The following is a 24,921-nucleotide window of genomic DNA, read 5'->3' on the forward strand; positions in this document are numbered from 1 at the left end:
AGTCACCGCCTTCTTCCCTTCTACCAGCTCCGTTCAATCGCCAAGATCAACTTCACTTGACTTTCAATTCAAATCAACTTTAGTCGACTTTCAGTTTATATTGGTTATTTTGTCTTTTTTACTCTTTTAGGTCTATGAACATTTTCTTACGTGGGTTTTTATTTTTATTTTATAGACTTTTTTTACTCTAATATGTATACAAGGATCAAACCTATGAAATCGATCAAACTGAGAGTTCTACTTAATATATTACACATATATATTCATATCGGAAAAAATGTTAAATATTATTTTAATATTTAAATTTAACTAATATTTTTTGTAATGATTTTTTTAAATGAGAAATTTAATTACTTTGTTCAAACAAGAAATTAAAATATAAAATATTTTAATTACTCTATTAAAAAAATATTTAAAAAATAATAATTACAAGTAATTCAAACATCGTATATTTAATTTTTTGAAATTACTGAAAATTTCGGTAAGGTAATTCTTTAAGCTTACAATGTAATGTTCAATTTCTTTTTACCCATCATTTTTAGAGGAAACCATTGCTTTTTTTAATATCCTTTAGGTGTTTTCCTAGCCATTGGTTTACGGTAAGAAGAAACGCCTGTTTGTTTAATATTGTAGAGTTTCAAGACCTTGTTCATTCTTTTATTGCAAAAATGCCTTCATTTGTTAATTAAGAGATAAAAAACGCCTGATTGTTTTTGTTTTTGGTAAAAAATCAGAGAAGTTAGACTGATGCAATAGGCCAGAAATATAGAGAAAATTCTGCGGCAGAAAATCAGCTTTCTTAAAAATGAGGAAAACGGTATAAAATGCCAAAATGAAAGAATCATTTGGGGTATGGAACTATATCAGAGAGTAGACAAGGTCACTATTAAACTAGAATAAACTGTGCATCTTTAAACAGGTAAATTTTATATCAGAGTGTAACAACGTCATTCTATAATCTAATAGAACCGAAAGGCAAAACCTATCCTGATTAATTTTTCCAGATAAACATTGGTTAGCTTTATGAGCTAGTTACCTCTGGCTTGAGATCACGGTGGACAACACCCTGCAGATGACAGAAAGCTACCACACTATTGATAATTTGGAAATCAAACCTAACAACCAACCAACAATAACATAGAAAGCTACCACTACTTCAGCGATTGGTCATGGTTGTTCAAGATGTTGGGATCGGTGGGGGAGTCTTCTCTGCATCTGAATTTGGGATTTTAGAGATTGAAGTAGGTTTTTGCGTGGAAGAGAATGATCTGGGAAGAAAGTTTCTGAGAGACGTGGAGGAAATGGTGCCAGAAAAACGAGTCTGTGAGAGTGTTGCAGTGCCAGAAATTTGTTGATTGGGGGCAAGGAGCTGACCCGGTCCTAATCCAATGTCAACCCCTTTCATAGGGTTTTTGGGGCCAGGGCTTTGGAAAAGCCCCCTGAAAGAAGGTCAGGACTGGAATTAAAATGACAGCTCTATTCGCGAAAGCCTTCATTGGGAACGCCATAGCCATCTTCTTTTTTTTTGTCTATTCTTCTCCATCTCCATATCCTCCACTCTTCTCCGCGAGCGTTGTCATCTCCTTCATCTCCCTTTTTCACTTTTCGTTTTTCCGTTTACGACTCTCCATTCGTTCTTCTTCTTGGGTACACAAAATGTGACTTTGAAGGCTCCACGCCACTCCTTTATCGAATGCGAAGCCTCCGCGCCACTCCTATGCTCGAACTCGAAGCCTTCATAAACAAGATAACATTATATGTTGCGAACCCTCCATAAACAAGGTAACATTGTATATTGCGAACACAATTTCCTTTTTATTTTTTTTCATTTTTGTTTCGTTTGTTAATGATTTGAAAATGTTTCAGTGCTTTGGTGAAGGAGAACATTCTTGCATTGCGAAGGTGAAGCATTATGCACTTACGAACTGGAGTATCCACCATTATCAAACTTCAGTTCCTCTTGAAGCACACTCTTAAGTTCTCTTCCGCGCTATACTATCTATTTAATTTTTTTTATTTAAATATTTTTTTTAATATGCTTGGATTCTTAAATATAGTTAGGGAGAAATTGATGTTATTTATTTTTTTCATATGTTATTTAAAATTTGAACTATAAAATTTATTGCGTTAAATTTTATTTATCATAATAAACAATTTAAAATTTTCAAATTCCATTAAAATATATAATATAGCCATCTGACCATTGATATAGGGTCCTGATTGAGTTAACGATCCCACCGGCTGTTCATCACACTTTACTCCATCCAAGCACATCAGCAACTCACATCCTCTGTCTGATTTCACATTCCCGCGTTTTTGTATACTCGCTCTTTCCCTTTCTTCTCCATCCAAATTCACTCCACAAATCAAATCTCTCTCACCCAAAATTCTTCTACTTCTTCATCTTCTCTCCATAGTTCTTCCTCTCCTACGAAAACGAAGGCGAAGTCGACGAAGATGTTGAAGACGAAGACGTTGAAGATGAAAGCATTCCAAGGCGCCAATGTGTTCATGTCGCGAAACCTCGTGCCGCCGGAAGTCTTCGACGCGCTGCACGATGCCGTTAAAGATAACGGTGCTCAACTCCACCTCTGCTGCGATCCTTTCCGTAACGGCCCCGACGATTACCACATCATTGCTTCCAGTAAACACGTAAGTAGTTACTCACTCTGCTCTCGTTCATTTTTTGCTCTTTCTTTTCTGATTCCTCTCTCTGTTTCGCAGGAGAAGTTCGATGATCTCAAATCCAAGGGCTGCAAGTTGCTTGGTAATTTTCCGTTTCTATTTTCCTTCGATTATGTGTTTGAATTTGCCTTCTATTTTTAATTGAACCTGTCTGGATTGTAATGTCTGTGTTAGACCATGGCAGTTCTAGGTTTCAGTGGTGGTATACGAGAAATTCTTCCATTGTCTTTCTCAATCTTCACGTGGCACATAATCAAGTGTTATTAATTTTTTTTATGTTGATTTTAAAATTTACATAAGTTACATACATTAGTTCGGACCAAGTAGTAGTTCAAAACCACTTAATGAGTCCACACACTCTTTATAAGTGTGCCTTTGTGTTGGTTTATGTAGTTGAAATTGAAATTGGTGTTGTTCGTGAGCTTTGTTTCTTCTTTATTATTCAACAGGTCCTAGATGTGTTCTTTCGTGTGCCAAAGGTGGAAGGCCTTTGCCTAAACAAGGCTTCACTTGTTGCCTTGCCATGGACGGCGTCAAAGTACTTGCATCTGGCTTTGATACGGAAGAGAAGGTATTTTCGCTGTTGTCCACGATTGTGTGCTCATATTTTCATTGTAAATCATCGTTTTGGTGGTTATGATTGTGAGGACTATTTATTTACCCCGTCTTTGAAAATCTCTCGATCCAATTCAATCCCTAAACATGAGAAATGTTTCAAAATTTTGTTATCTTTTCTTCTTCATTAGGTTTTTTCCCATTGTCATTAGGGGTTAAGATGAATAAAACTTTACTTCATTTTGTATAGTCAGGGACTGGAGGGAAAGTTTTGTAAAGTGAGGGGCTAATGTGAACACTTACAATCTCAACAACCAAAGTCAGAGGTATACTCAATTGGATATCGGCATAAGGATGTGATCATATATTCTTTTTTGACAACAGCCCTTCTAGCTCTCTTTCTTTGTCAGCATTCCCATGAACTACAACGTGTCTCTTTTTCCCAGAACATTCTTGAACGGAAAAAGGAAAATAAAAAGAATCAGAATTATGAAAGGTTTCTTGAATATAAGCAACCTTTGATTTAAATATTGTTACTATTTGTAGCTAAGTAGTTATGTATTTCAATTCATATTTTGTCTGCCCTTCCCTTCCTTTCATTTAATTTTAACTTTTCATATTTTGATGTTTTCATTCTCTTCGTTGTTTTTGGTTTTCTTATGCTTCGTTAAGAAGTTGTTACCAGTGTGCTTAAGGTGCTTCTGCTTTCAATTATTTTGATCATGTATGTTTGTTTGAAGAGCCAAAGGCTCAGAAACTCAACAAGTAATCCAAGAACCAAGTGGTGATAGGCCATGGAAGATAAATATTTGACTTTTAAGAAAATATATTGAAGGAAGATAATTAAAACTTACAATGTAGTGCTAATTTCATTTTAGATGAGATGTCTGAGAGAATTTGGTTGGTTGATAATATAGTCTTGTGAATCAAAAGGTTTTGAATTGTGAAATAAGCAATTTTGATGGTGGAATGAAAATGTTCAAGGCAATTTAAGAAGCAAAAGACAGTGCTTAAAGTCTTATAATCATGCTAAAATGTTAAGAATTAGACAAGGCATTGGACTACTAGAAAGAAAACAAGGAAAGCTGTGAGTGGGACACAGTCCAAATCTTTTGAAGAGTTTTAACAAGATATTGGAACAAATAATGGAGAATGTAAGATGTTGTTAAAAATAAATAATTGAAAATAGGATGTTATTATCAATTAAAGTAGGTTATGCTTAGGATTCAAGACAATAAGGATCTGATTGTGACGAGGGATCTCATGTTGAATAAAATTCCGGTGAATTTTTTCTTTAATTGAGCTTGATGGCATCATGTGATCCTTGTTGCTAACCTCACCAAGTGGGATAAGATTTTTTTATTGTTTGTTGTCTTTTCATATGATTCTTCTGCATTATTTTTAATCTCAATTGGCAGTGTTTAATGTATGTGATCTTGCAGGTTAAGATAGAAGAGTTAGTGGCGGAAATGGGGGGAGTTCTACACACTAAAACATCGTTGGATTTGAACTTTGTCATTGTGAAAAATGTTTTAGCTAGGAAGTACAAGGTCTGGTACAAGTTTTTATCCCATATTTCTAGTTTATTCTTAATTATATCACACACTAACACATGTTATTGAGTAAATATTGTTGCAAGCAGGTGGATTTTTCTTTCTATCATTTTATGCTGCGTTTTATTCCTCTTCCCTATTAGCTTATGTGTATATTCTATCTTGCATCTTATTATCACCCCCTCCCTACAAGCATCACAGTACCACACATGCAATGAACAAGGGGAATTGTATGTAGTTGTGCATGCTAAGGTTAATTGAAAGAGCTACGTCAATACTTGACATTTGTCCATTGAAGGAGGATAGCGTTTGGTTGAAAAAATCTTTGGCATTATCTGAGTGGACTCTTCTAATAGTTGTCTCAAATTGATTTTTAATCATTTGGATGAATGTTTTGAAAACTTGGCTCATTTCACTGTTTTGTTTCAAGAGAAATACCCATGACACTCGAGTGCAATCATCAATGAATATGACAAACCAATGAGCCCTAGATAGATTAGGAATACTAGAGGGTCTCCGTACATACACTATTATTAATACAAAGGAAATTGTCATTCTATTATTACTAAAGGGAAACACAACATGCTTGTGCTTCGCAAATTTAAAAGTATAACAATGAAACATTTGTTGGTCAATTTTTGAAATAAATTGTGAAACATAATTTCCAGGGTATTGAATGACGTATTACCTAAATGAAGGTGGTATAACTAGATTTTTTCTACATTAGAAAGTGATAGGACTCCAAATAGGACTCATACTATGAGAAGTGAGCATCGGTCTGTTATTCAACAAGGAACAATTATAGACGGGGTAGTTAGGCCCAAAATATGGAATGTTTATACCAGGAGAAAGAAAGTGGGGTCAAGTGGGGAAGGAGTGAGAAGTTAGTTAGGAAATGGGGAAGACGTGTAAGGAATCCCTATTATGTGGGATTCTGGTATGAGAGAGGGGAGAGTTTGTTAGAGCAGGAGGAATTGTTAGCTTGCTTGGGGGAGAGTTACTCTTTGGAGGAGTCTGTGACTCTGGGGTTACTTTGTTTGCTGTAGAGCTGTACGCTCATCACTATTTTACTGCATAATCCGTTAAGTAATACATACCTAGCTATTCAGTTCAGTTTTAGTTTCTATCAGAAAGAGTTGTTTTGTACATCAAAGGCAAAGAAATTTGACTCTTAGTGCTATGTGTCCTGTTAGCATCCTCTAGAAGGTAGAGCCCATTGTCTTCCTTAGCAAGTCGACCGTCCCATTCCCTGATCCTGAAATTGGCAGGTTATAGGATTAAAAAAACACCAAACATTTGTAAATCCATTGTAAGTTTGTGAACAAAAATCAAATTGCTAGATAATTTGGGAACATGCAGAACATCCTTCAGAATTAGATTATGATTTATCATAATATCTCATTTTCCAGCAACTGTAATGAAAGTTCCATTTGCAAGTGTGTTAGGAATAAAAGAGGGAAGTAACATAATACCGAATGGTAAGGTGCGTTGGAAATGAGGCCGAACGGTGCATCAGAGGATAAGTCGAACGGTAAGGCAAAGGGGAAGTAAGGCCGAACAGAAAGAAAGGGGGAAGCGAGGCCGAACGGTCTAAACGGTAAGGCAGGGGAGAAACTTAGCCAAACGGAGTAAGAGAGGGGAAGCTAGGCCGAACGGTTTAATAGAGGAAAAGTATACCGAACGGTATCACGATAAGGCAGGGGGAAGTTAAAGGCCGAACGGTGGTTTCAAGGGAAGAGGGAGTTAAGGGCCGAACGGTAGCCAGGAGGGAAGATGGAAGGGTAGACCGAACGGTATTTAGTAAAAGCAATTTGGGTTAGCAGAAAAGTTAGGGCTTGGGAAGGCGACACTATAAATAGTCTTCTTGTAACTCTATTGAAGGAGGTTAATTCTTTTGAGTATAGACTGGGCATATTTGCCGGTGGAGGAAGATAGGCTTCCTTGGGAGAGATTACACTTATAATTTTCTATACCTTACAGAACAATTGGATGTCTCAAATGACAATGAAACAATTGGATTTTTTCTTTGTTGGCCATGGAGGATTCAGATATTAGAGAGTGATTCTCAATGGGCAGACTCAAATCTTCCATGTAGTAAAGGCCATTCCATTCTTTAGCATGTCCAATCATCCTCTCTGACTTCTTGTCTTGCAATATACAAGATTGCTATGAAAAAATACATTACATAAGAGGTCCTTGGTAAGTTTTTGTATAGATATCAAACTTATGGATAATTTAGGGACATAAAGAACATTTTTTAGTATTATGGTTGGGGTTGTTAGATATATTATATCTTTTATCTTTTAGTTAGTTTGTTATTATTTCTCATTTGTATTTTGGGCTTAGCCCATATTTCTTCTATTATAAATAGAAAACCCTATGTGTGTATTTAACACAAGGGAGATTAATCCCATATATAATTTTCACTATATTCAACATGGTATCAGAGCAGGTTTTCTGATCTTCTTCCGGGTCTCTGCTGTCTGTCGGCGGCCGGTCGCCATGGCCGCCGGCAGCCCCTAAAATCTCAGTGGACAGTCCATTTTTTCTTCTTAAATCTCTGCCACAGTCAGCACCAGTCCAGACCCAGTGTGCCACTGCTGTTGCCGCCACTTTCCGCTGCCGTCGCTGCTAACTCCGGCCACCTTTGCTGCCGCTGCCGTCGCCGCCGCCACCGCCGGCCACCGTCACAGTTTCGACGGGTGACCTGCGGATCTGGACCGTCTATTTGAGCGACGGCCAACCACGCCGGTTTCGAGAGCCGCTTCTCAATCACGCGCCGCCACGCAGCGCTTCTTTCAGGCCACTCTGCCATTGCCGGCCACCGCCGGCCGCCGTCACAGTTTCGACCGGTGACCAGCGGATCTGAAGCGTCTCCTCGAGCGACGGTCAACCCTGCCGGAGTGATGACCAGACTCCTCTCCACGCGCCTCCACGCGCCGCTTCTTCTCGGCCATTCTCGGCCGCGTGTTCTGCACGCGCCGCCTTCTCGGTGTCGGAGTTTCACCGCGTCACTGCAGATCGTCTCGCCGGAGCTTCTTGAGTGTGTTTTGGTTCCTGTTTCTCCATTTTGTTGGCTTGGGCTCATACCTAGGGTTTCCGCTGTCCAAGCGATGTTTGCCGCGGTCAAGGCGCCGTTGCGGTCCAGGCGTCGTTTGCCGCTGTCCAGGCGCCGTTTGCCGCTGTCCAGGCGCCGCCCATCACCTCGTCAGTTAGTGATGGCAGTCCCTGTAATTTTGTCGCTTCCAGCCACTACAGGCCCCATCAGTCCCATCAGTCAGTGATGACAATTTCTCAGACAGACGCAACTGCGTCAGTTCTTCTTGGGCTAGAGTTTAGCCCGATCTTCTTGTGATACACTGCTAAGTATCACCACTTGGGAGTTGTCCAGCAAAGAATTTTGGACCTCCAACATATCTTTGATGCCTTTGTTTCAGCATTGTAGCTTAATATTTTGTTTTGTTTTAGTGGTCCAACAATTGTGATATTCCACATTTCCGCCCTTCACACTAAGGGGGAGTACGTTTCCAAGACACTGCAAGTCACATATATATGGGTGTAGCCTTGCAGTTTTGTAGATTTCAGCTACTACTGTTGATCCCGTCACCCAGCTATCATTGATGAGGATTTAGTGTAGTCCCTGCAGTTTTGTAGCTCTTAGCTTTCAGCTACCACTGTTTATCCCGTCACTCATCCATCATTGATTGGGAATCAGTCCTTGCAGATTGTCATTGTCCACCACTGCTTTCCTTCATCCACTTTTGAAGTTGAAGTTTCACAAGCTGCTGTTAGTCCATCTATGTTTGCCTCGCACTCTTGAAGACAAATCATCTAGTTCAACACTGAGTTCATCTATTTCAAGCTTAGTTCATACAATTTGTATGCTCCAGCTTGAGGGGGAGTGTTAGATATATTATATCTTTTATCTTTTAGTTAGTTTGTTATTATTTCTCATTTGTATTTTGGGCTTAGCCCATATTTCTTCTATTATAAATAGAAAACCCTATGTGTGTATTTAACACAAGGGAGATTAATCCCATATATAATTTTCACTATATTCAACAGGGATTATTTGGATATCTCCTTGTCTAGCTACAATTATGAGGGTTCCATCAGCTGTAGAAATATTCTTGATGTTGGGACATGGGGAATATGTGGAGAAGTGTTTAGAGAATGGTGTCATATGGTCTATGGCTCCAAAGTCTAGTATCCAATAACGGGTAAAGGGTGTATTTGAGACATTAAATCCAAAAGAAAATGGGAACTTTCCAGAGTATGTCAATGAACACGTATATGTGGGTTTTTCCAATTTACTAAGAAAGGATCTTACTCTTTCTAACTCCTCTTGGTTGAGTTGGACAAATCCTTCTTGACTTTCAGGACCAACAATATGAGCTTGCCCCCTTCTCCTTGGAGGGCCTCCTTTGTGTCCTCAATCTTTGCTTTGAGGTTTTCCATGTAACTTCCAGCATTTGTCCCTCGTGTGATGTGGCTTGTTGCAATAGGTGCACCAAACTCCTTCATTTTTCTTCTCCATTTTTGGAATAGGGCCTACTTTCTTATGTTATGCAACCATGGCTATTGCTCCTTCAACAATCATAGTTGAATTATCTTCAATTGGGGTCTCTAGCATTAGACTCCTTCTGCTTTCTTAACTCCGAATAATTGCCATTACTTCATTGAGTCCAGTAACCTTCTCCTTGCCTAATATTTGGATTCTGACTTGATCATATTCTTGGTTTAGGCCTACCAAGAAATCACACACCCAATCTTGTTCAATGTATTCTCTTAAAATTGTTGAATCCTCGTAACATTTGGCCTTTATGACCCTGTAATGATCTAATTCCATCCATAATGATTTGAGTTGATTAGCATACTCCATGACAGTTTTAGTGCTTTGTTTATGTTAGGGGTTGGAAGGTGTATGAAAGAAAAAGGTTTAGGAGAGAAGGAGAAGGCCGAACGTTGGAGGAAGGAAGACCAAGCCGAACAGGCCGAACAATGGAAGACGGGGAGGAGTCGAGCCGAACGGCCAAAGGCGGTGAGAGCTCGAGCGGAGCGATGTGGAGCAACGAAGACCATGAGCCGATCGGTTGAAGAAGACTATCCTAACTGGGACAGCAGTTAGGATAGGCGGGAAATATTTAGTAGTAATTACAGTAATTAGAGCTATATCCTAGGGAAATATTTAGTATAAGTTAATTACCCTAATATATCCTAGGGAAATATTCAGTATAAGTTAATTACAGTAATATATCCTAGGAAAATACTCTGTATAAGTTAATTACAGTAATTAGAGCTATATCCTAGGGAGATATTTAGTATAAGTTAATTATAGTAAATAGAATTATATTCTAGGGAAATATTTAATATAAATAAAGCCTAACGCTATGGTGGAAGGCAGGCCTTTGATTATTGAGTTTTGTGAAGGAGGTTATGCTCCCAAGTGACTGAAGGAGGTTATGCTCCCAGTTATTGTTTGCTTTTGTTAAGTCAGATTTTATCATCAATAAAAGAATTCCATTCCTTCATTATTCATTCGGTTTATTGCGAGTGTTGAGAGTTCAGATACATATTAGTTTAGCTTCCATCGTTTTTACTTGCACCTCATAAATCTGGGTAGCATCCTTTGCCTTAGGTTTGCTCTTTTGCAATCCATATAGCCTTCACAGAAGTGAGGAACATGCATGTCTTACTAATTTTTGGAACCACTGAGTTCCATAGCCATGCCATGATCATGGAGTCTTCTTCATCCCATGACTTGAATATGGCATCTTCTTCAGCAGAAGCATCATCATTGAGATGACTGACCTTTCCTTTCCCTTTTAGAATGGTCTTAATGAGTTGAGACCATTTAAGATAATTTTTTCCATTCAATAGATAAGCTGAATGAACATTCTACAACTTTCCTGTATTCTAGAACTTGTCTACATTTTTCCTTTAAGCCATTAAAGATATGTGCAAGGCACAAAGAAATGAAGAATGATGATGAGTCTTTGAGATCACGTAGGAATGAAGGCTGCAATGAAACTCTAGGGTTGGGGAGCAATGAAGGTTGCAATCAAATCACACGGTCAGAGGCTCCCAAGGATTGGGAGCTTTGATACCATCTTAAATTTAGGAGAGAGAATATATTTCTTATTATTTGTCTCCTCACATACATTGGATATATATACAAGAGCTTAGTGAATATTTTAGGAAATAAAAGTAGCCTATTCTACGGAACAAATCCCTGGAATTGTGGGATTGTTATACTAGTAATAATAGCAAGATACAGAAAATATAACAAATTAAATACATGGGAATAATATCTAAAATTTCTTAAAATATATTTTGACAGAAAGTAATATTAAAATTAGATAGAAAATCTTACACCAACTTGTATTATGGTTTGGATTTAACTTAAATTTACAAAACCACTTTCGAAAGTGAGGATTGTCACCCACTTACAATCATTAATTTGGTCATATCACTAATTGATACGAAATTACCAACACCCTCCTCATGTTTATTAGACATCTTGAGCATGAAATCTGCAACATTCAGCATCAGCAACTGGTTCAATGATGACCCAATCAGGGGTGGTCCAATAGACTTAACAACAATAATTAGATGCAAAATAGACTTGTTGAAAGAGAGAGAAAAACATAGACTTAATTAAGATGAAATTGTATGTGTATATTACATAAAATGTAAATTTATATAGGCTTATTGCATTAACTATACCTAAATTGAGGATATTTTGCTTCCTTTAAACCAGAGATATATTCCTATAGACCACTACTATTACAATAAATAGAAATTATATTATTATAGTTTTCAATGAATTCAACCAATGCTCTTTTCTGTGGTCACGGTCCAGTAGTTAATATATGTCTGGAGTACAATATAAATTATTGTTTGGCACTATGTTTTGTGCGTGGTTTAACTTCCAAACTGTTGGTGGCTAAATGGTTCTTAATAGAGCTCATATGTGCAATTTCTTGGCCTATCTATTGAGTTGCTTTGTCTATTTCCCTACAATGCATCTAGATGGCCATTTGATTATGCAAATGTGCCGATACTAAAAGCTCACCTGCCTTTTCTGAATATGCAACTTGTATTTTAAGTTGTAATAATTCAAGAAATCAGTTATTCTGTCTTATTCAATCTTTGTGGAGGTTTTAATTGTCATATTGAACTTATGTTCATGCTTTACTATCTAATACATTTCTTTATGTTTGGCAGTGGGCTTTGAATGAATTGAAGAAACCAATAGTCACGTATGAATGGCTAAAACAATGCTCAGAGGAGCATCGTGTTGTTCCTCAAGAGTCATACAAGGTCCTTCCTTTCTCTGGGTTAAAGATTTGTGTTACTGGAATTCCTGCAGGTTGTAACTTAGCTATCTGCTAGTATTGGTCATAATAGAATGCTTCTTTGTTGGATGCTAATGAGTTTGAGATTTTTTTCAGATGTTCGTAAAGAGATGGAGAAGCTTATTTTACAAAATGGTGGAAAATACTCTGCAGAATTGACGAAGAATTGCACACATTTGATTTCTGAGATATCCTTCTCATAGTTGTTGTAAATGATTGCGTATATTTTGAACATGCAAATATTCGTCTATTATTTGAGTAGAGAACATGTCTTACATTATTTTTCAGTAGTTCTGCCAAAATGCCAAAAACTTATGTGTTTCTAATAGGGACTTGGATATTATGGGGTTACTTAAATCCCACATTGAGTATTATGGGATACTCAGTGAAATATTTAAATGTTTGGTTCTCTCCCCGTAGTTGCTAGTTTTTAAGGGTGAGTTTTCCAAGTGCTTGGGTGCTAATTGATATCAAAGTTGGTTTTCAATGTCATGGAAAAGACTACCCTATTGGAGAGTACACATGGTTTGAATGTATGACATTTATTTGTTTTTATTTTCTAACAATCTGCCATATTTGTCAGATTGCTGTTTTCAACACCAGCTGGCTTGGTGAAATTTTGTTTCACCTCAATTAGTGAACCTTTTGATAACACAAGTTTGTGTATGTGAAATACATTTTCAGTATGCTATTCTGTGTTGTGCTTTTTCGGTCTCTTCAAATGAGATAGCTTAGAGGCTTAGGTGTTCTACTTGTTAGTGGTGTAAAAGTTTAGAAGGTTATTCTTGTCTTTTTCTGTGAGATCCTCTATGCCGGACTAATTCAGTACATGAGCTCAAGGATATCTTATACTTATTTAAACTTGGTGGATATTTGTGTTCTTGACTGTTCTTACGCTCCACAAGGTGACAAGTATAAGGTAGCAAAACGATGGGGCCACATTCATATTGTGATAAAGAAATGGTTTGATCAATCAATTGCTCGAAGAGGTAACTTTTATGCTATAAGGATGTTGTACTACTTTTCGGGTTTGAAATTGAATAGTAGAATGCCATATGTTAAAATATAATATTATGTATGTACCCTCTACTTCAAAATTAGGGTTTAGGCCAACTCAACTTCAAAATTATGTATGTACCCTCTACCCATATATACACTATTTTGGCCATGTGACTGGTCAATGTGAGATTTTCAGCACTCCCTTACCATAAGGACTAGAGATCTTGAGTTTGAAGTTTATAAGAATGGACTTGTGCATGTGATCTAATTTATGGTACAATAATGCATATTTTTGGAGGAGCAATTTGATCTATTTATATATGGGGGTCAATGTGATTTGACCAATATCTTAGGAGGAGCAAATGAATCTTTACTCGGCCAGTAGGAATTTGAAGTTATTGTTTGTGTTACTATACAATTATTTAGAGCCATGTGAAATATCCTCTCTCCTTACTACTTTACATCTCATCTCTAAACTTTGAATACCACTCATTGTATTTGACTTTCATCATCTATTTATTTGTATTTCTTTTCATGGATAGCATGTCTGAATGAGGAGTTCTTCCCTGTTCAGCATGGATCTGTATCTTCACATAAAGTAACTAGGGACTTAACAATGCAACATAGCCAAGAAAAGGATATTGGGAAATTGCAATCTGCGGCATCCTCAGGTACTACAGATTCAAATGTGCAAGTTTCTTGTGCTGAGTTCAGGGATAGAGATCATGAAGCTATGCCATCAGAATTTATGTCCTCAGTTTCACAAACCCGTATATTTGCTAAGGAGGCAGATGCTGAACCTCCATTGCAGACCAGTGGTGAATTGAACCTTGACAATATTGTTGCTGATGATTCTGAATCTGATGATAATGACCTGTACTTATCAGAGTGCAGAATATTACTAGTTGGTTTTGAAGCTTTAGAAATGCGGAAACTAATTAATATTGTGCGCAAAGGTGGAGGCTCCCGGTATATGTCTTTTAGTGACAAATTGACACACATAATAGTTGGGAATCCTACTGAAATGTAAGTCAACTTTGATATTATGAAGAATCTTTATGGGTGCATTTCATGTTATGTTTCTTGATAGTTTCATGAAAATTGCTTTTTAGTTTGTTACCTGTATCACTGTCAAATGTTTTGCAAACCTTATTTTCATTTTCCTTTTCTTTTCTGATGTCTTCACATGCATTGTGTTTTTCAAGGGAAAAGAAGGATGTAAGGAGTCTCGCTGCTTTAGGTGTAATTTATGTTGTTAAAACCTCATGGCTTGAAGATTGTGACCATAAAAAGAAAGAAGTCCCAGTGCTTAGGAGACACGTTGCGTATGATCTACTTCATCCAAAAGGTCTGGTATTATGATGTGCATATTCGCTTTTGTAGTCTGTGTCTATTATCTCTTTATCTTGTTCAAGCTGGAGAGCACTTTTTAGTTAATTTATTAGATTTTTCTTAAATAATTTATAAACTTGATTTTATTGAATTCATGCTTTATTTGTTGGCTTATTTCTTAAACTCAGCAAGCTTGGTAAAAGGAGCTGTAACAGAAAGCACATCTATGGATCACAGTAAAAGCTCCAGCTGTCATCAAAGCTCGCACCAGGTGGACTTTGAAATTGTGAAGCCAGAATCTTCAGAGAAAAGAAAAGAAGAGATACAAGATATGGATATAAATGGTCACTCATTCCGTAAAGCAAATTGTAGAACAATGTTGCAAAATCAACTTCCTGATAATAAATTGAGCACACAAGGAATGAGCCAGCATGACTTCAGTGTTCAATATGAAAAATCAGCAAATGTTTTCAGAGGAAAACTGTTTTGTTTTTCAAATTTGTTTCCTGAAGAAAAGGTAAGTCATTATGATCTTAATAGGCATAAACATTCATGCACGTTTACATCACAATTTAAGTTTTGGGGATAGTTATTTCATGACATGATATTAATTGTCAAAGGATTTATGAACAAAATAGTTGAGCTCAATTCATGCTATCCCTATTCTTCTAATAATAGTTGGTTTTATGCTTTAATGACATGTTAGAGATGCAATAAAATAAATTATAGAATTGTATATGTTCTGAATGAGTTGTGTGTCTAATGTAGACTACACAACAAGTATTTATATCATAATACAGAATCAATTATAATAAATATACCTAATAATTAGGTATCAATCATCCTAATTTCCTAGATTATGTAATGCCTAATTTTCTAGAAATCTATTACAGTTGATTTCATTCTAACACTCCCCCTCAAGTTGGAGCATATATGTCATCTGTACTAAGCTTGTTACAATTGTACTCAATCTGAGGGCCTCTAAGGACTTGATGAACATGTCAGCTAGCTGATTATTAGAGTTGATAAAATTAGTAGGAACGACAATGGAAGCCATGGAAAAAAGTATTGGAAATGGGCTAAAAAGCACCGTCGGGGTGTGAGGTAGCCTAGTTGGAACACGATTGGCCGGGTTGGAGCATGGTCAGCCGGGTGGGAGCACGGTCGACTGAGTTGGAGGGGGGAATGAAGTGCGGTGGTCGACGGAGGAAGCCGATATCGATCACGGTGGTTACGGGAGGAAAAGGATGCTCGGTGACCGAAAAAGGGGGCACACTATGGCCAACGGTGGACAAAGACAACGGACAACAGTAAAAGAGGGACTGCAAAGAACTGAAATTAGGAGAGCAGGACTGAGGTCCTCAAACACAATTGTTGAAAGAAAAAAAATTTACGGGGTTGAATATAGTGAAAAACTATATTTGGATTAATCTCCCTTGTGTTGAATACAAACATAGGGTTCTCTATTTATAATAGAAGAAATATGGGCTAAGCCCAAAATACAAATGAGAAATAATAACAAACTAACTAAAAGATAAAAGATAGAATATATCTAACACTCCCCCTCAAGCTGGTGCATACAAATTGTATGAACTAAGCTTGGAATAGATGAACTCAGTGTTGAACTAGATGATTTGTCTTCAAGAGTGTGAGGCAAACATAGATGGACTAACAGCAGCTTGTGAAACTTCAACTTCAAAAGTGGATGAAGGAGAGCAGTGGTGGACAATGACAAACTGCAAGGACTGATTCCCAATCAATGATGGATGAGTGACGGGATCAACAGTAATAGCTGAAAGCTAAGAGCTACAAAACTGCAGGGACTACACTAAATCCTCATCAATGATGGCTGGGTGACGGGATCAACAGTAGTAGCTGAAATCTACAAAACTGCAGGGACTACACCCATATATATGTGTGACTTGCAGTGTCTTGGAAACGTACTCCCCCTTAACGGCGGAGACGAAGATGGCAGCAATGGCTTCTCTGGAAGGTCTGAACAGAGAGAGGGAGGTCCGGCGAGACGACCGGCAGCGGCGTGGTTTGATGCCGACACCGACAAGGCGGCGCGTGATGAACACGCGCCCGAGATCTGACGGAGAAGAGGAGGCGCGTAGCGGCGCATGCAGACAAGGCAGAGACGGCGACCACCAGGGTTAGGTCGCGCTTGAAGAGACGGTCCAGATCCACTGTACAACGGTCGGAACTGTGACGATCGTCGACGAGACGGCGGCGCGTGACAAATACGCACCCTAGACTGGCTGAAGACAGGCGGCGCGTGGAGGCGCGTGGAGAGGATTCTAGTCTTGACTCCGGCAGGGTTGGCCGTCGCTCGAGGAGACGCTTCAGATCTGCTGGTCACCGGTCGAAACTGTGACGGCGGCCGGCGACGGACTGGCCGGAAAGAAGCGCTGCGTGGCGGCGCGTGACTGAGAACTTGCTCTCAAAACCAGCGTGGTTGGTCGTCGCTCGAAGAGACGGTCCAGATCCGCAGGTCACCCGTCGAAACTGTGATGGTGGCCGGCGGTGGCAACGGTGGCGGCAGCGGCGGTGTCAGCGATAGCAGCAACGGCAGCGGAAAGCGGCGATGGTCGACGGCAGAGGCGACTGGCTGCACTGAGAAGAAGAGAAAATGGACTGCCGACTGAAACTGTAGGGGCTGCCGGCGAAATTCTAAGGGCTGCCGGCGGCCATGGCGGCCGGCAGACAACAGAGACCCCGGAAGAAGATCAGAGAACCTACTCCGATACCAGGTTGAATATAGTGAAAAACTATATTTGGATTAATCTCCCTTGTGTTGAATACACACATAGGGTTCTCTATTTATAATAGAAGAAATATGGGCTAAGCCCAAAATACAAATGAGAAATAATAACAAACTAACTAAAAGATAAAAGATAGAATATATCTAACCGTTGCCAATGACCATTGGCCATCAGTAGGCGGCAAAGATAGCGGTAGAAGAAACTCAGAGAACCTGGCTCTAATATCATATAGAATTGTATATGTTCTTAATAAGTTGTGTGTCTAATGTAGACCTCACAACATGTATTTGTAGCATAATACAAAATCAATTATAATAAATATACCTAATAATTAGGAATCAATCATCCTAATTTCCTAGATTATGTAACTTCTTATTCCGTGGAAATCTGTAACAGCTGATTTCATTATAACATAAACTATATGTGTTACTTCACTTAACAATTTAAGCTTTTGGGTAGTTGGTTCATGACAATTAGGAAACAAATGCAGCATTTCAATCAACCAAATAAACCCTTCTGTTTTTTAGATATATCAGTCCAAATGAAGTTTATTTTTCCACGGACCTCAAGCATTAGTTGAGGTTACTTAAGGCAGTGTCAAGTAGTTAGTCATCAAATTGAGCTTAATGGTGTACCAGTCTTTGTTAATGATAAATTTGGAAACATAGAGACATGAACCAATCATCTAAAAAAGTAAGTTGATTGGTGAAGGAACCTGACTGCTCTTACATTAAACATGCCGCCTCACATGAATCCCTTGGTCTTGTAAGCGTGGATGCACAAATATACCCTACCCTGTGCTAAAACTTAACCTTTTGGCTTTAGAAGAAAGGGGCAACAAGGAACACTCCCTAGATTACATGCTATAGGTGATTTCTTATATGATTTGTAGACTAATTTAAATAAATTACTAAGATAATCTAATACCATGGTAACTATTTCAATCACAACCTTTTGGTGCTTGGGCTCTTCATTTTTTGTGTGCCTGATATCTGAATCATCTATTTTGATATAACCTAGCTATTTAGTGTTTTTTATGTGTTAAACTATAGGAAAGAGAGACATTGAACTGAAACGGGTTCCGACATGGTATTTATATTGAGAAGAAAGAATAAATACAACAAATAGAAGAAATTTGACATCCTCTAAGAATAAAGATATGATAAACAAATAAATATAATCGTGCCGTAATACATATATAATCTAGATATTCTTGATTATATAGGACTTATTTTTATAATTATAATAATGTTTTCTTTTTTCTGGTTTCCAAAGTTAAAGTTGCTTTATAAGTAATCATAAATGTGATGTTTCACCACAGATATACGCATATATATGTTCATGGATATTGTTTAATTTTAGTTTCGATCACTTTTTTCAGAGAGGTGAGATTGTTCAATGGATAAGTCAAGGGGGAGGAGAGGTAATAAGTGGGCAAGCAGAACAGATTGTCCACTATACTGTTGAGTGTCATGGTGTAACACCCATGTCGACTGGTGATTCGAAGAGTTGGTCTGTTTCCAGTCACTGGATACGATCTTGTTTGGAGGTAAGCTTTATTAGTCTTGGTTCTTGTTGGGCTAAAGTTCTTGATTTAAATATTGAATAATTAGGATGGATTGAAGGTGAAAACCCAAACTAGTCTTGGTCCATGTGTCCCAAGTTATTATATCAAAAGTGATATTCACAAGAATAAAATAATGATGGACAGTTGGATCCATTTTTATATAGCTGCAAAAATTCAACACTTCAATCACATGTGATGCATGCATGTATTCTTTTCCTTATATTCTTCTGAATTTAAATGCTGAAATTGGGGTTACATTACACCTTTCTTTTTCTGATCTTTGGTATCATTTGTTATCACAAACGAAAGAATCTTAAAAAGTAAACTATAAGACTAACTTAACCCTATAAAACTAACTTATAATGTGAAGTTTTTATATACTATAATTTGGTCATATCTCTAATCAATATGTGATCTCCTACACACCCGCTCATGTTAGGACAGGATATCTCGAGTTTGGAACTAGATATTTGTGAGGGGTCCATAGTGGCGTATGTACTTCTATTACCATTGTGTATGATGATTCCTTTTTCTGTTAAAAGCTGGATTCTTTGAGAATATGTTGGTTTACACCTACTTATACTTTGATTATTTTTCTTGAAGGCTGGATCCTTGCTGGATGTTGATAGTCACATTCTTTATTCTCCACTTCCCTGCCATGTTCCCTTGCCTGGATTTGAAAGATTCAGGTTTTGTGTTTCACAGTATGAGGAGAAAGACAGAAATCTCCTAAGAAACTTGTGTTTTGTACTAGGAGCTAAATTTGGGGAGAAGTTGCATAAGAAGGTTACGCATTTGTTGTGTAAATTCACCAATGGACCCAAGTATGATGGTGCTCGTAAATGGGGGATTCAATCAGTTACATGTGAATGGATATTTGAATGCGTCAAACAGGTAATATTATTTATGGTGACCGTGTACAGGGCAGTGGGAGCTTCAATATATGTTAAAGCATTGACATTTTGTTTTTTCATGAATGTCTACATACATTTTCTATGTTATGTATTATTTACTAAAATGGTCCTTATCTACGTGCAACATTTTCTTTTCCAGAATGGACTTGTTGCCGTTGATCAATTTTTACCAAAAGAAGTAACTGCTCAAGATCAAGAGGCAGGACTTTGCACCGTAAGTCAGTTTCCTACCCAGGCTGCTCAAATGATAAGTGGCATGCCCTCGCAATTGTCAAGTCAATCACAAATTTTGAGAGGCATCACAGATAAAAATGTGGGTTGTGGAGTTGGTAATCATGAGACCAATTTTAAGAAACCAAGTGTTTATAGCAAAAAGGCAAGACTTGTGGAAGAACCTTGCCTATCCAACAAGATGCCTTCGGCATCAAATTCAGGTATTCATGCCTATGGAAAGAATTTTTCTGAAGACAATATGCTAATAGATGGTGGAGAGGTTTGTCGTACTGTTCCTGATGTTGCTGCTGCAATTGAGGACTTGTTAGAGCAGACTAGTAAGGTACTAGAGCTGCTTTTTTTGTTATGTTGATATTTCATTAAATTTGTTTTACTGTGCTCATGGCCAAAGTATTCCTGCTCAACTTCTTTGTTTTCTTCTTCTCACAAAGATGCATGGTCAGAGGTCCCCAGCACATACAGGGTGTGAGAGAGGTGTATCCTTAAAGTGTTATCAATTTCATAGATGTTCTATTTTATAATTTCCTTAATTTATTTTTGGGAGTAGTTATCCTTGATGGTAGAATAGATTTACCCATCTGATCTTTCAGTCCTTGGTGAAGATAATTCCAATCCCCATACCGTTTTTGGGTTATCTAAACACTGGTTAAACAGGTTAGCTCTTTAGTTCCCGTTTAAAATTTATCATATTGTTCTCATGTCGCCACATAATCTTTATTTGTCAGAATTAGATTGTTTTATGTCCACGGCCTTCAAATGACCTATTTGATCACTTTATTGATTAGAATCTAATGAACACTATGTTTATCTATAAGAATTAATAATGTAGATTGAATCTGGTAACCATTTTTTGATATACACTTTTTTTAACCCTTTGTATCGTTATATTCGTTAACTGTGTTTTTTAATTTTTATTACCCATAAAGATTAAAAGTAAATAATTATAACAATTACTAAAATTTGAAATATATGTTTTTATTCATATTTTATTTTTATGTAACAAATTTTTATAAGTTTAATATAATTTTTAGATAGATTTTTTAATCAATTTTATTATAATAATTAATTTTGATTTTTTTTTATTATCATAAAATTGTGGACATACGCCAGCCTGTGTTTCTACTGGTTAAATAAGAATGGGATTCACACAATTTTATGATTTCTTATAAATTTCAACCACCTAGCAATTCTTCTCTCTTAACGTTTTCATGCAAATATCATATAGTACTCCATCACATGGAGGTTGGAAGTTATGCTAAATAGGAATGATTATAAAGTATTGGTAATAAATAAAAGAATCATTATAGATATCTTAGTATTTTTATTATCATAATTATGTAGATCCTGGAATTGGCCAAGGACCTCGCAATATATTTTCTCTTAATATTTAACAATATCCAACTAGTTACATACGGCTCTTTCATTTAATATACCATGGGTGGCGCCTTCTTAGAATTGGCGTCTCATCCGTTTTTACGTTGTCCTGTGTCTCCTTAAAAAATTTTGTTCTGCCTTTTGGAATAAGCTGGATATGCCCTTTGGTGGGTTGGTTTTGATGGTTAAAATTGAAGTAGAAAGAGATATCCTTTGTGTTAATGTGCAATAACTCACGCATCTGGTTGGAGCATAACTATGAAATCCTCAAGGTTTCGTTTGCACAGCTATTATTTTTGGATAATGTTTTATTTAGTGTGAAAAGTGTGATAATAAAGTTCAAACTCTTGTCTATTTTGGTGACAAAGTAAAATATACGAGAATGCATATAATTCTTTCATCTTTCTTTGAATCAGTACTGAGAGCATATATTCTTATAGAAATGACAGAAAGGAAGATGATGGGGAGGCTTCTCAAGACAGACGAGCAGGAATATACGATGGTTTTAGTGAAACACAGACAGAATCTCAGGTTATATTTTGGACCTTGGCTACTGCTTTTACTCTTCAATTTTTTTCAAGTACTTTGTCTTGTTTGTGACTTCTTTTTTGTTTAAACATTTATTGTTACATATACCAGTCTCTCCCTGGAACAAGAATTGGTTACCTTTTGCACTTGCTACTTACTAATGACTATTTGAGTGCAATTGGTGAATCTCATTTACTTTTGTAAAATGCAGGTTGTTAGTTATGAAGAAGATTTGTCAGGAAGGCAAAGCCTTATAGATAAATACCGAACTCGAAGTAGCACGCAGTGAATAGGAACAAGAATCTGTCTTGTCCTGGTTTCAAAACATAAAGATAAAAGAAGAAAACTCAACCTTGGTCAGCTAACGAAGGGAACATCAGCACATCAGCAGCTTAGTATAGGTCAATCAATTATGTCTGTTTTATTATCTCTTTCTCATCTCCAAAATAAAAATTCATCTCCATATTCATAGCAACAAATAAGATTTTTATCTGATTCTTCCCTACCCGTTAAAGGGTATAATTATACCCTGGTTTGTACTTACTTTTTTATTTTTTTAATGTCAATTAATTAAATTTTTATAAAAAATTAAAATCACATCAAAAGAAACATAATATTTACTAAATATTTAATATATAATGCACGTTTTTTTTTCTTCAAAGTTTAAATATTTGAAAAAAAATTATAATTGTATATAAATTTTAAATTAGAATATCAAATAACAATCATGTTAAAATGAAATAATTATGTAAAATATTATACAATTATACAAAAATAAAAATTTTATGACAATTCAAATCTTTATTTTCTTTTTCTAAATTCTAAGTAATTTTTTTTATATACTAATAAAAATTATAATATATCTTTTTAATAAAATTGTACATAGAAGAAAAATTAAATTAATAATTTGAATTTAGACAAATGTTTTATCTTTTAAATTTTAATCTATATATGATGTTGATAAATAAGATTCATGATTATGATTATTATATTATAATAAATAAAATGTTTTTATATAATTGTACTTGTCACTATTGTCACTTTCTCTTGTGAGTCGTGGTCATGGTCCAACAACTTGTTTGACAGATACTATTATCGTTCGACTTGTCTTGTCACTTTCTTTCCATATCTATAACTTTTGTAACGATGGGTGTTCATAGAAATTTTTTTTTCATTATTTTTAGGGTTGTTTCCTCCTTCCTATAGTTATTTTCTCTTTTTAAGTATCTATGGTATCTTTTTGTTGCTATTTGTATGTCATTTGATCTTTTGATATAGCTTATTACATTTAAATGGCATGAAAATCATCATAACTTTCGATCCATTGTTTCTGATTCACACATGCAACTTTTGTTGGTAGTACTTACTTTAACTCTCATGTCCATTAGGTTTTGGACTCGGGTGTCAAAAATAATATTACAAGTAATAAATCTTTTTTCCATTCTCTACCTATCTTGGGTTACTTAGCTTTTATTATCATGGTCAACAAATCTAGAGTTTCTTGACATGATGTTGATATTATTCATCTTCTTCCTTCTCTATCAATGATAATGTTCTTTATGTCCTTAGATCTTCATTTAACTTAATACCCCTTAGTCATCTCACTCATTCTTTTGATTGTATTACCTCCTTTACCAAAGATTATGTCTATTTACAGGACCATAGTTTGGAACAAATAATTAGCATTGAATATGAGTCTCATGGTCTTTATCATCTATGAACATCTACATATATTGATTCAATAATGGAATCTTCCTCTCTTATTCATCTTAGTTAGGTCATTCTAACCTTGTCAGAATATAGCAACTTGTTTGAAGTTTTTATCTAACCTATCAAGTTTTTTGTATAAGTTGTGGCAATTAAGGAAACATAGTCATAATTTTCCCTTCAAGTGTCTCATAATGTGCTTCGTCTTCTTTTGTCTTAGTTAGTTATGACATTTGGGGACCAAGTCGTGTTATGTCAAACTTAGGATTTCATTTGGGGTTATGTCTCATAATGTACAAACTTTGAGCAGTGATAATGCTTGTGAGTATCCTTTTCAATTAGGGTGTCAGTATAACTCAAATGTCAAAGTTCATAATGATGCTTAACATGAGGTTATTTGGAATATCCTTCTCATTCTTTTATGTTTTCTCGTGACATTTTTCATTAAACCTCATGTAGTGATACACCTCAACAAAATAGGATGGTTAAGCACAATAATAGATATCTTGTTGAAACAACTCACAATTTTAATCCATGGTGAGGTTTTTTAATAAATCTAGAGTGATGTTATTCTTAGTGAGTATTATCTTATTAATCGCATGTCATATTCTATTTTACATAGTAAAATTCATCATTCTAGTTTATTTTCTCATTAACCTCTTTATCCCTTACCATTTAGAGTCTTTGGGTCTACATGTTATATTCACAATTTTGGTCTTAGTCTTTATAAATTATATGATAGGTTGCACAAATATGTCTTTTTAGGATTCATTGGATAAAAAAAGGTATAAATTCATCGCACCTTGTTCTTTGTTTTCCAGTTCTGGATTGAATCAGTTTTGCTACATTGAATTCGTTTTTCTAGGTTAAGTTTCATTTTCTAGGTTCTGTTCAGTTTGGAATTCCAATTATGTTTGCACTTCTTAACCATGAATTCAATTTCGTTTTGGTGTTTTAATTTCAATTCAATGGCAATTTAATTGTTCTGGGTTGGTAATTGGTCAAACTGCATTATCTCCATGAGATTAATTTGTTGTCATTGTGCTCCTGACCTTGCATAGTATTAATCTGTTTTGGGCTTTTCAAATTAGGTATACGCTTATTTACGTAATTCGTGTGTGCAGAATTGATTAATTGTTGCAATCGCGTTTGCTTAATTTGTGGTTATGAAAACCCAATTAATCTTCGCTTAGTTGGTTGATTGGTGTTGGATTAGGGTGAAGAGAGCGCGTATAATTATTTTTAATCAGGGATTGAAATCATTGCTGGGACTCCAATAACCAACCTGTCATAATCATTGTTTTAATTCGAGTCTTTGTTAGTTAGTAAAACTATCCACATAACCACCCC

General features: G+C 36.3%; 1 protein-coding gene across 4 annotated transcripts; it reads left to right on the forward strand.

Moving 5' to 3' along the window:
• The first annotated feature begins 867 nt into the window (after positions 1-867).
• Positions 868-22,387, forward strand: MEI1 (transcription coactivator). 4 transcript variants are annotated; one of them, XM_088101731.1, is made up of 19 exons: positions 868-1,782; positions 1,867-1,977; positions 2,213-2,652; positions 2,725-2,767; positions 3,135-3,256; positions 4,683-4,790; positions 12,021-12,165; positions 12,248-12,339; positions 13,047-13,140; positions 13,693-14,176; positions 14,356-14,498; positions 14,671-14,999; positions 18,629-18,796; positions 19,418-19,708; positions 19,868-20,284; positions 20,394-20,438; positions 20,531-20,616; positions 21,753-21,867; positions 22,076-22,387. In XM_088101731.1, the coding sequence occupies exons 3-19, from the start codon at positions 2,458-2,460 to the stop codon at positions 22,151-22,153; spliced, it is 2,955 nt and encodes a 984-aa protein (XP_087957857.1). In that variant the 5' UTR covers positions 868-1,782; positions 1,867-1,977; positions 2,213-2,457; the 3' UTR covers positions 22,154-22,387. The 4 variants fall into 4 exon arrangements, with proteins under 4 accessions (XP_087957857.1, XP_087957862.1, XP_087957864.1 ...); XM_088101736.1 differs by having other exon boundaries at positions 869-1,782; positions 21,777-21,867; XM_088101738.1 differs by lacking the exons at positions 868-1,782; positions 1,867-1,977; positions 2,213-2,652; positions 2,725-2,767 and adding an exon at positions 3,491-3,566 and having other exon boundaries at positions 3,197-3,256.
• The last annotated feature ends 2,534 nt before the right edge of the window (positions 22,388-24,921 follow it).

This window comes from Vigna umbellata, chromosome 1 (assembly GCF_029865625.1).
Source record: "Vigna umbellata cultivar VRB3 chromosome 1, Vumbellata_1.0, whole genome shotgun sequence".
NCBI lineage: Eukaryota > Viridiplantae > Streptophyta > Magnoliopsida > Fabales > Fabaceae > Vigna > Vigna umbellata.

What these genes read in the sequence shown, in the direction of transcription:
- MEI1 (XM_088101731.1), top strand. Translation starts at nt 2,458, where the DNA reads ATGTTGAAGACGAAGACGTTGAAGATGAAAGCATTCCAAGGCGCCAAT. An exon ending in CAAGGGCTGCAAGTTGCTTG is followed by an intron (nt 2,768 to 3,134) that starts GTAATTTTCCGT and finishes ATTATTCAACAG; the next exon opens with GTCCTAGATGTGTTCTTTCG. An exon ending in GTTGGGAATCCTACTGAAAT is followed by an intron (nt 14,177 to 14,355) that starts GTAAGTCAACTT and finishes GTGTTTTTCAAG; the next exon opens with GGAAAAGAAGGATGTAAGGA.